The sequence below is a fragment of the Wasmannia auropunctata genome, unplaced genomic scaffold (assembly GCF_000956235.1).
Source record: "Wasmannia auropunctata unplaced genomic scaffold, wasmannia.A_1.0 LD336038.1, whole genome shotgun sequence".
Lineage (NCBI taxonomy): Eukaryota > Metazoa > Arthropoda > Insecta > Hymenoptera > Formicidae > Wasmannia > Wasmannia auropunctata.
Window position 1 is genome coordinate 1,225,688 of NW_012026852.1, and position 12,053 is coordinate 1,237,740.

Sequence of the window (12,053 nt, forward strand, 5' to 3'; positions counted from 1 at the left end):
CCCGAGCGCGTTCATTTACCTCTTTCCTGCGAAGCGCGCGCGACAGCGAAAACGCTCTCGAATCTATTTCGGAAATTTATATCCACGATGCCTATTTTCGCGCAACGTGCAATTTTTGCAATTTTTAGTATGCGCGACATTGCGTTGTTTGTCGCTTTCGTCGCTCGAAAGTTGCCAATCGTGATGTAACACCGGTAATCGGGGCAAATTTTTGTTTGTCTCCCTTCGCCATTCCGACCGCGCGACCGGTCGATGCATTATGTTTGCGTTAAGGCGCAATAAATATCCGCGCGCTATTTGCACGCGAGTTTCGCGCATGCAAAGTTGGTCGGAGCCAACACTGCTCTTACGTCATAAGTAGACACGGTTGGGATGAATGTGCGTAGCGTGAAACGCGACTCGTCATTGACCGGCGCATTGCGCATTAATTCCACGTTGCTTCTCCACGTTAATTTGACCACGTAAACATGTTCTATTCCGGTGGCAATTAATAATAACGATTTATTAATTTTTATCATAATGTTTCTGCGCATAATTTATTTCCGAAAATTTATTTTTAGCATTTTACACGTGTATTGTGTATCATTAATGATTTATATATATAATTAAATGTACCTATAAAATAATTATACACATATATATATATATATATATATATATATATATGCATTTATTTTAATTAATTGTGTTAAGCTTGAGACTTCTATTTCGCCCTATATGGAAGAAATCGTGAATCACACATCGCGATAATAGATCATTCAATCGTGAAATGCGATCTAATCGCAGCAGCGTGATTCAGATATAAGAGAATTGTTTGATTAATGGTGCAAGCAAGAATGCACGAGATGTAATGCAATTTCGCTATTTCGAAAGCCGTTTCCTTCACTACGCTTACGTTCGAGGAGATTTTTGTTTAATCAATTGTCAAGGTAGACGAAGCACACGGGAAGAGCTGGAAATCCAGCAAACGTTATAACTCGATTTTTTTCTCTTACAAGATTAATTTTATTTCTTTTTTTTTTTTAATCTCAGCGCTGCCAGTTCGTTCATTTGTTTGTATTTGCGTGTTTACAGGGACTCCTGGATAAGTTCCTGATCTCCAAGGCTAGCAATGCCGAGAGCAAAGTATTCTACCTCAAGATGAAGGGTGACTACTACAGGTATCTCGCAGAAGTCGCCACCGGTGAAACCAGAAATAGTACGTATCGATCCCCTCGCGTTACCTCGCGGACTCGATCCCGGGGAGACGGATCTCTCGAAGCGGCGGCAGAGGGGGAGGCCTCCTCGAGGCGCGAGATTATCTTTTGTAGCGATGCAATCTCGTGACTTCTCGTCCAATATATCGAACGCCGAGCGTATATCGGCCGCGACTGGCGCGTGAGGCGTCGTCCAAAATTAATCGTGTTGCACACGAAATTATACGGAAAGTGTACACTCCCCCCCCTCCCCTCCCCTCGCGCCTCGAAGTCGTCCGCTTCGATCGTCTCCTCCGACGTGATCGATGCAACTGCATCGTGCGTCCGGTTGTGCAAGTGTGCGCAAGAGAGAGATATGAGATACACACCACTCTCGAATCGCGAGCACTTGTGGTATCTCGCGCTGCGACGCAGCTGCATCGACAGATGCTTCGGTTTGACGTATGGGCGGATCTCCCTGGACTTTTGCACATCGGAAAACGAAGTCAGTTTGCAGTCGCACAGAGTCGCTTTATAGTAGTGAAAGTCGATTGCGACGACGCTCGCGGGTGAAACTTCAGTCGCGCAAATTTCAGTCCGCGAGGACTTGCAAAGAATACCGACTACAAAGATAATTGTCAATCGTTAAATTTTTTTATATTTTGTTTTTTTTATTATATTATCAATATAATAAATATGATTATTTGTCGCTATATATTGATAATATTAGTTGAAGATTAATTTGGAGATTTTGTTTTTTAAATTAATTGAAAAATGTTTAGAACATCTAGAATCTATTTTACTCTTTTTTACTCTTTACTGTATTACTTCAAACATCGTAAAAAAATTTTGCATTTTTATGAGAGTTAGTTTATATGAAGTCCAGGGAAATGCAAATATTAATGTTTATATTAAACTGGATTTAGATAAAAATAATATTGGAGCGAATAAAAGTATGATATTCGCACCAATGTGATAAAAATGCTCTTACGTGTTACTAATCGAGTCGATTTTTATTCCAAGTTGCATTCCATTGAGAATTTTGCCCTATTTAAATGCAAGATAAATTATAATTAGTATTTAAATACATATACATCTACATTTTCAGAAAAATATTGTTTTATCTCTTTTTGCTTTGAAGAAGTGTATATAAATTAAATCCGAAAAACATGTAAGAGCAATCGAGCTGCTTAGAACGTAAATAGAGCGACAATACAATAGATCAGTCTAATAAATTCTAATAGATATAAAGATAGAGAAGAGGTAAAAATCAAGAGTCAAATGCTAATGCAAAAATTCTTTCATGTCGTATCTCGAAACGCGCGATAAATTCATGTTAAGTTCTAAGTAGCTCTCAAATCGATCTGACACGAAAGCACTCGAAGCGCGTGTTAGTTTACGCAAAACAAGACAGACAGACGTGTTGATGATCCACGTAATATCTCAGCCGTGGTAGAGGACAGCCAGAAGGCATACCAGGATGCCTTCGAAATCAGCAAGTCAAAGATGCAGCCTACCCACCCGATCAGGCTAGGTCTCGCCCTCAACTTTTCTGTCTTCTATTACGAGATTCTCAACTCACCAGACAAGGCCTGTCAACTGGCCAAACAGGTATACGATCAGAGGAACTAATCGTTACTTTTCCAGCGATTCCGTGGGAAAGAGGGCTCGGGTGACGGCGATGGTGGTGCACAGTGGTGGCAAAAGTTTATCTTACACAAACAACCCGTTCTGTATTAACTTGCCTTTACTTCCGTCCTACAAAGATCGATATCTTTCAGTTACTGCTACTTCGAATCGCGTCATCGATCCCGCGAACGATTGTCCTGAGATACTGCACACTTACAGTTTCTAAACGAGCGATGTTAAAATTTCTGCGATACGAAAACTTGCTTGCAAAATATTTGGCTAAAGATAAAAAAAAGCCAATAAGCGATTTGCAATATGTTACGTAGACAAACGTGCTGGGAAACAAATATAAATCGTGTAATCTAATTACGTTAAGGGTTTTAACGTTGTTATTGAAATTTTAATACTTATCATGGCGATGGTAGTAGATTATTTTTATATCTTTCAACAGTTGCTTATGAAAAGTGCCTGCTGATAGTAGCGCAATTATCGAGATGATTTTAGTGAACCAAGTGCTATTTCGGTAATGCGCAGCCGTTGACTAATTTGCCTAGATAGACTTTCCCATAAATACCACATCCTGTAAATCGCGTGATATGCAAAAACAGGCGCTTGTATTTAAATTTTTAACAACGCCGTCGGGTCGAACTTACTCGCTCGAGTCATACACCGCGGTGACTCAGGATGGGAGATGCACGTGTCTCAGGAGGATCAACCTCGTGGAAGATCGGTTACGATTTATGGATACAAGCCCGTTCAAGGCCAAGCGGAGTTTTCCGAGTGAAACGACACGCGCCGCGATCTTTGTAGGATAGACGCGAGGCGAATCGTTGAAATTCACTTTTTCCCCCCTTTTACTCGGCTTTCGTTCGTCTCTCCTCGCGTTTCCTCTCCCGCCCCTTCTCCCCCCTCCCCATCTCCCGACAACGACAATTTATTACTTGGGTGGTCAACGGGCGAAGAAATGAGGTCGTGGAAGGTGTAATCTGAATAGAGGCCTGATTTGCATTTGCAGCGGTAGTCGAGGATTCGCAGAAGGCGTACCAGGAGGCGTTTGACATTGCGAAGGCGAAAATGCAGCCTACGCACCCGATCAGGCTCGGCCTTGCCCTCAACTTCTCCGTTTTTTATTACGAAATTATCAATTCCCCGGCTAGAGCCTGTCACTTAGCCAAGCAGGTTAGAGGAAGAGTTGTGAAGGGCGTGATAGTTTTTCTCTGTACAAATCCGCCTGTTATGTGCATTAACGCGTTCGCCGTTCGTACTGGGTACGTGATAAGACTGCTGATAAGGGACACGGGCGAGAATTAGAGCTATGTATTCTGATTAAAGCACTTCTGCGAAAATCTCGGACTTTCTTCGTGGTTTGAGCAATAAAGAAAGAATAAGACACCATGAATTTCACTCTTTCGTTGAATTGGATAATTCAAGAGATACATTTTAATTTACTTTTTTTTTAAATATATCAAAGTCGCGGGGAATCAGCAGTCTTACTATGAAATCGATACGGTTCCTGCCGTGTGCATTTATCCTATCTATCCTCTAACGATCAAATCCTAATTTGATTTAATCCTAACAATTATTATGTGAATGTTGTGCCGTTTAATCCTCTTTTTTTTTTCAAATTGCTATTGCATAATTGGTAAACTGAGATACTTTTCCACTGGTACTGCACTAACCATCCCGCATCATAGTCTCTCTCTCTATATATTAATTAAGTAACAGTTTAACTTCTATAATTATGGATATTGATAGAACTTATATAATTGTACATATAAATTGAAGTTTATGCCTTTATTTAAAAATAATACGTGTACATTTTGGAATGCTGCAATGATTTTCTTTGTTAGTGAAATTATTATTGTTGAAAAATAATTTCTACGCTAAGGATTTAAAAGTAACAATAAAAAAAAGAGGCCGGCTAACAAGTATTTGACAGGTAACAAATATTTTTTTTACTTTTGCAGGCGTTCGACGACGCGATCGCGGAGCTGGACACACTTAATGAAGACAGCTACAAAGATTCCACATTGATCATGCAGCTGCTGCGCGACAACCTCACTCTGTGGACCAGTGACACGCAGGGCGACGGGGACGAGCCACAGGAGGGCGGCGACAACTAACCTTCCTAAGCTTAAGTCCTTTCTAAACCTAATAAGAACATCCTATTCTCTATCGTCCCCCCCCCCCCTGAAGTGCTCACCCATATGTCCATCCACCCGGATCCATCCATCCATGTCCACCTGACCTCTCGCCCCTCGCGTACCTCGTTTCCTTCTTTCCTTCCTTCCTTCCAGTCGCAGGCCTCCCTTTTCCTTAAATCTCTCTCTCCTTTTCAAAAAACTGATCCTTCTCTCTTTTTTTCTCTCTCTCTCTCTTTCTCTCTCTTTCTTTATCCTGACATGACCGCACACCGCTACCGATGCCACCGCCACAGCTGCTACGTCCGGTTCGACAAATTCGAACGTCGAGGGCCTTCGAATTATTCACCCCTGCTCGATCAGTGCCTGTTCGCGGATGATGGACAAGGGAAGGATCTCAAAGATCGAACCTTACACGGAATTGTAAACTCGATCGATATTCGGAGTATAGAGAACGTTGATCGTGCAGCGCGTATCGGGTCGAAGTAAACGCGCGAGAAAACCATCATTGGCGAAGAAGGACGATCGAGCAGCGGCATGGATCGTTCGGTCTCTCGCGCACGAAATTTCTTAGTCAGAAAGAGAAAACAAGAAATCCGTTTATTGTCCCCCCGTTTGTATGAAGGAACAGGAAGGAGCGAATTGTGGATGAATAGAGGAAAGGACAGGAGGAGACACATTCACATCTCCCCCGCATACCCTGTCTCGTCGACGCGAAAAAAAAAATTGTCGCGCGGACGCAGTCGCGTGCGCGCGCGTGCATTCACACATTGTCGATAAACGCACATAGCCAGAAACAAAAAAAAAAGAAGAAAGCAAACGCTAGATTATCGGACCTTTTGCGAATAGAAAACGAGAGAAAAAATTATGTACCATTAAAGAGTAAATCGTACACACGTCGGGACGAGACATGGAATGCAGAGGACCCGACCCACTGTCATTACTCCCAAAATCTACTCGCTGCTTACCATCTCAAAAAAGAAAAACGTAAGAGAAACGTAAAGTTAGAAACATGAGAGAAAAAGAAACCAAACACAAGCGAAAAGAAAACAGCGCGGAGGTGCGAGAAGAAGCGAAGAGAACGAGAAAAACGAAAAAAAGCACGCATGAATCTACTACATTATATCCAGTTGTCATTTAAATTAAATTTCACATTGTCTAGCAAGTAACGAATATTATTATACGAAGGGAAGAACGCAGGAGGAGAAAGGAGAGTAAAAAAAAAAACAAATACATTAAGTTATTAAGTTCCAAAACGAACATCAGTGGTGACTTGATTTTTCAAACAGTCTTGTGTCTCTCTTTTTTTAATTTTTTTCTCCTCCAACATTATCACCATGATTATGCACACAATCTGCATGCATTTCGATCTCTTCCCACCGCGGAACTCTACTCCCTTTTTTCCTTTCGCCCACGACCGAAAGCCCAAAGTCGCGATCCAACAGAGTCTAGGATTTAATTCCACTTACTACGCTTCAATCTTATCTGTAATTTACACGCGGGGAGAAAGATTGCATCGATCAGGGTCGTCGGTAGTGCACCGTTATTTTGATTATTACAAACTGTGTTGTAAAACCGCAAAGAGAGAAAGGAAGAGGACATTTCTCGCCGTCGTTCTGCTCGTCGTCGCGATCGTTCGCATCGATGTTCCCTCGAAAAGTCTCGCGTGATCCGCGTGGAACGGAATGCGGAAGAAGGAGGCCGGGGGATCTGTGAACAAAAGCCGCTCAAGTTCCCATTGTCATCGTCGAGCGCAGAGAAATTGCACACGCACGTGCGACACGTTATTAAGAGATTGTATAATCCTGGCGTCCGGACCTTCGACTTCCTCTCTCGCTCTTTCTATTCGACCGCTCCTCGTCTCTCTCTCTCTCTTTCTCTACTATATTATTACGCAATTACATAATATATACACCACAGATATATATATTTATATCACTTATTCTTAGCAAACTCGTAGCGCGGTCGAGAAGAATGGAGGAGAGAACGAATTATACGCACACAGCATTACACACGAAATGTAGGATATGTAGGTCACGTAATATTTACTTTTCGTCCTGCGAATGTTTTTCATTTCTGAGAGTTTGCGCGGAAATTACGTGTGTTTGCGAATTACGATAATTGCTTCTCGAAGACAGCGTCTCGTGTAAGGTAGAGTACCAAAGTTCAGCTCCTTCGAGGAAGATTAAGCCCCTTTTAGCCCCTCGATCGAGGTGTACACATCGAAGAAAGTCACGAGGAAAAAAAAAAAATGAAACTTATGCGATATGCAATTATTACCGATTGATTAGGATTAAGAGATCGTGGCGATGTGTCGAATAAATAAATCATGCAGTGTATTCAGATTAACTGTGTCGACAATTTTAATCGGACGACGTGTAGGACTTCGTTCGACGTGTGTACCACGTTGCCATTACATGTTCCGAAAACGCGATGTAAGTATTTCGAATCATTGTTTAACAAGAGAGACGCTCTACATTAGAGGGGAAACCGCAAGATTCTAATGGGAGGTCAAAGACTATCCAGAACAAAAAAAAAATCACGCCCTCTGCTCGCGTGTACGACGCGAAGAGGGAAGAAGAAAGAGACGTGAAACGGGGAGCTGAGATATGCACATCCTCGTGCACATTCTCGTATATATATGTATAATTAAGTATATGTATATACGCGCGCGTACTGGCAGCACACACATATATATTCATACATACACACACATAAACACACACTTGTATCACACGCATGTAATGTAATATCGCTATGGGAGACAGCCAGTTTTCAGCAAGTTAGTCGCTAATTACACGTGAATGGGTAAACGTTTTCCTGTTATCGCGTTGATATTTCTCGATGTATAATCGGTGTCTTTATCGCAACAAGAGATTGTCCGTAATTCGTCCCACATACACACACGCGGGAGACAAACGTCGTACGGTTGCTAGGAAGGAAGGGAGAAAAAAAAAGAGAAAAGACACGAGAGTGAGACGGACGCGGAGTCGAAGAGATGATGAGCAGCAGTGAACAGCATCCGAAATCTCGTTGCGACTCTTCTTCTATCGACCTCCTCCTCCTTCCGTCGAACAGAAGCGAGAGTAAAAGCGCGTGCAATTGAAGTCCCGCGTTGCAGTTTGTCGTATCGGTTTCGCCTCTATCGTATAACGTGGGACGCAAAACGTGTGGAAAACGAGCTCTGTACTCCGGCGAAAGTATCTTGCGACTTGCGTCCGTCATGCAAACGTCGAGGTGGGGGGTGAAGTGAAGAGATAAGATACAGACGACAAGGAATTAGATAAGAAAACGAGTAGTTAAATATTTACGCGACTATCGCAGTCTTGTTGACGATGAAATACGACCGTGGAGACTATTAATGCTCATTTCTTGTCGTCTAGATCCTCGTCCTGCAATTCGTTCCGCCTCGATGTTCTGCTAAGAGACACGAGATCGAAGAGTCGAACGATCAGGAACTACAGACAGGTATCGTCTCCCTTGTCTCTCTTCCGGAAAGTCCTCGGTGAACGTTCAACGAGGGCTGGCTGGGTGCGAGACTGGAGGGTGCGAGCCACTCGACTCTACGAGCGCCACGATGCATTTGATTGACCAATGAAAAAAAGAATTTTACTAATTGACCAATCGAGAAAAAATGCTTCGAAGCATTTGTAGCGTCGAGTGAACCTGGTAGCCTGGACGTCTGGGTGTGGTGCGCGCGTGTGTAATCAAAAGTGGCAAGATGCTGAGGCCGTTACGATGCATCGGAGGGGTAGCTTGTTGACCTCGATCTCGCGCCGCGCAGGCAGCGGGCCCTCGGATGTAACGTCCCTTCTCTTTTCATCCTCATCCCTCGTGAGTCGAGGCTTCTCTTCCTCCTTCGAGTGTACACTGTTCCTCCTTTCGCCCCCTTTCTCTCTCGAATCTCTTCAGGGATGTTTTCTCCAATCTAACTTTGTCCTTATCCTCCCAGCTCCCCCCTCCTCCCCGATTCAACAAATCGAACGTTAACATCTTGTGTTCTTTTCATTTTCTGGATATTATGAATTTTCCAAAATAAACGTTATGTTTTTTTAATAATCCTGGCAGTGACTTCACTCGATCGGGAGAGACATCATCATCATCATCATTGTCATCGATATCGTCATTATCATCAACATCAGAATTATCATCATTGTCGTCGCAATCATCATCTTCATTTTCATTTTCATCTAAATCATCGTCATTTATCAGTGGCTTCTTGGCACAGGCTTCCCTCTTTACCATCCAGGTCTCCTCCTTTAACCGATCATTCTCGAATCAAAAACGCGTACTATTCTTTTTTTAGAGCAATTCGTGCGTACGTTGGCGATCGCGAGAGGAGCGACGACGACACGTCCTTTCATTCCACTACAGGTTCGATCACGCGGATTTACACAATTCTGTCCCTCGTATCCCGCTCCCGCTCTTTTTTCTTCATACGAAAACGCCATGGTCATCCATCCAGCCCACCTATATTATCCACTCGCGCGAAAACCATTTTCCTGCAACCATCATCCAGTCTTTCTGCATTCTCTTCCCTTTTTTTCCCCCCTTCTACCCTTCTACTCCCCGTCCCAAATTACGTTGTTCTATTTGTATTTATCATCAATCCATCGTAATTGTAAATTATAATTATTATAAACGTTTACACGAAATAATAAATTCTGATAAAATGTCTGAAAAAAAAAAACCATAACCCACGGTTGTCTTGCTTTGCGACCGACGATTGCTATCCGTGCCGGAGGAGCGCGTTTAAACGCACACCGCTCTCTCGTTGATGTTTCACGATCGCGGGACAAAAGTCAAGATTACATAACATGCGGACTTCATCGCGAACCGTACCAAGGGATTCCTGCAATGTCGCTTATCAACAAGACGTCTCATTGGATCGGAACGACTTGCCTCCTTTCGGAGTCCACGATTCGCGACACTTCGAGGCGATTCATTTCGTGCTTTTTCAAAGGAATATCGCTATCTGCGAAACGCCAAGTAATCTGAGTAAACGCATGAAACGCGTAACATTTTGATAATATCGGGTATAAGATGATTACTCATCGAATTTTGTATGTACGAACTCTGAACGTCACGAGCGCGTTAACGCTTATTACATACAGTTCTTAGAACCGGTTTTTACTTTAATCTTATGTCGCAAAGTCCTATACTTGCTAGTTTACTTTGATTCCCCAAGATGATATTACATTTTATGCAATTTTTATCCTGCCGCTCTTCTTTCTTATTTGATTTATCTATCATGTGATTTAACAGCTCGTTTCTTTCGCGGCAGCTCGGGCGATGACAAAATGATGCGGTTGCCGGTATCGTTATAAAAAGAAAACGCAAAGAGATATTAGAGAGAAAGAAAGAGAGAGAAAGAGGTGAAAAAAAAAGAGCTCAGGAGAGAATAATCGCATAAGGATGATGTTTGTTGTTGGAGTCTAGCAAGTAGCAATATCGAGAGATCGAGGGCGTGCACAAGGAGCAGAGACTTTTTCATGTACTTTTCATGTAAGACGCAAAGGGATAATATTTATTATGATTGCTGTTATGGATATCATTGTGCTAGATGTGTATATGCCCCGCCTTGTCACAGACCCCTTCGCCCTGTATCCTGTCCCTTACCCCGTACTCCTTCTTTTTTCTTGTCGATGGTATATCTACACATGTACTTGTATACACGACTTACGTATTATGTATACATACATATTATATATACACATATGCATATTCACCAGCGAGGAGACACGGATAAAAAAAAAAAGAAATACGACGCGAGATACATATTATGTATATGTACGCGTGCCTTTTCCGACAAGAAAGGCCTACGATTAATCATGCTAAATTTTTTGCACAATTTATACGTGTAGCCGATACGAAGTACGTCGAGATACAGGTTTTTTGCTAACGAGAGTAGCGAAATTACCATTTTAACTGCGCGAGTGACGAGACGCGAAGTGGTCGCGCGCGGTGAGTTAGGAGTAAATTCGCGGGAATTGGGAGAAAAGGAGAAAGAAAAAGCGGGAAAAGAAAGAGATGAGCGAGAATCGAGAGCGCGCGGGGTTGCGAGCAGCGTCCAGCGTTCTCCAGCTCGCTGCGGAATCGCAGCCGCTCGAATGCCGACGCAGCCACTTGTCGCGAGACTAGATAGACGTGTGTAGATCCAAGCGAATCTCAACCCGTGATGTCGCGCGGACACCCCCTTCGACAGCCCCCCGGGGGTCGGTACGGCCGACGGCCGAGGATTGAAATTCAAGGGACATCTCGAATCGTCTCCGAGAGAGATGAAGAGAGAAAGAGAAAGAGAGAAACAGAGACCTCTCGTCCAGGACGGGGTTGAGAGTCTCCGCGTTAGGTGTAGAATACCATTTTCGTGCGGTAGACAAGCTCCCGCAGTAGACATTCCCAGGGACAACCGGGGCGGCAAAACCCGAAGGGACCGCTACTTCAATTACGCGACTTCGCGTTAACCAAATCCCGAATTGAGAACTTGTTATTCGGATTAGAGAAACGTTCGCGATTTAGACGAGGATTTGAAAATTTGTATTTAACTTTTATTCGGACGAAATGTGTCTTTATTTTATTTGATGTCTTTTATAAATTTATTCACAGAAATATATCAATTCGTCTTTCTTTTTTTTTTGCACATGGCATTGCCATGGCGCTTTGGTGTATTGCGTCAGATGGATGTTTGATGCAACATCGCGTCAATTCGCCTTCGATTTTCATCAACCAAATCAAAACGCCGAGAAGGCGTTAATAATTCCTCCCTGTAACGGCAAACGAAATGGGTCTTTCGATTCGATAAAATAATTGTCGATAAAGCAATTAATTCTTTTCTCATCGATCTGCGACCTTCGATTTTGTCGCCGCGCGAGCCTCGCTTAGAACGAAGATTTTTTCCTCGGTTTTACTCTTCTACGACTTGTAGAGCCTGTTTTTAGCTGTCGTCCCGAAAAAAAAACCCTCGCCCCTTCACCCGCTCCCCCGCCCCTTCCCCTCTCATTCGATATAGATCAATGCCGTTTCAATCGATTATAATACACGTTAAATGGATTAAAGAAACAAAGACGACGCTGATACTTGGCGGGGTGGTGTTTGTAAATAAAAGCTG

At 43.0% G+C, this 12,053-nt stretch overlaps 1 protein-coding gene across 4 annotated transcripts in view; it reads left to right on the forward strand.

The window, feature by feature from the left end:
• The window catches only part of LOC105452050 (14-3-3 protein zeta), a 50,353-nt gene extending 41,349 nt beyond the window's left edge, over window positions 1-9,004 (forward strand). For 3 of the 4 annotated variants that reach the window (XM_011692854.1, XM_011692856.1, XM_011692855.1), the window contains exons 3-5: window positions 1,075-1,198; window positions 2,623-2,786; window positions 4,772-9,004. In XM_011692854.1, the coding sequence (XP_011691156.1) occupies window positions 1,075-1,198; window positions 2,623-2,786; window positions 4,772-4,927 (444 nt within the window). In that variant the 3' untranslated portion in view covers window positions 4,928-9,004. Of the gene's footprint in view, window positions 1-1,074; window positions 1,199-2,622; window positions 2,787-3,819; window positions 3,984-4,771 lie in introns of all 4 variants that reach the window. The other variant, XM_011692857.1, reaches the window with a different exon arrangement.
• Window positions 9,005-12,053: the final 3,049 nt, after the last annotated feature.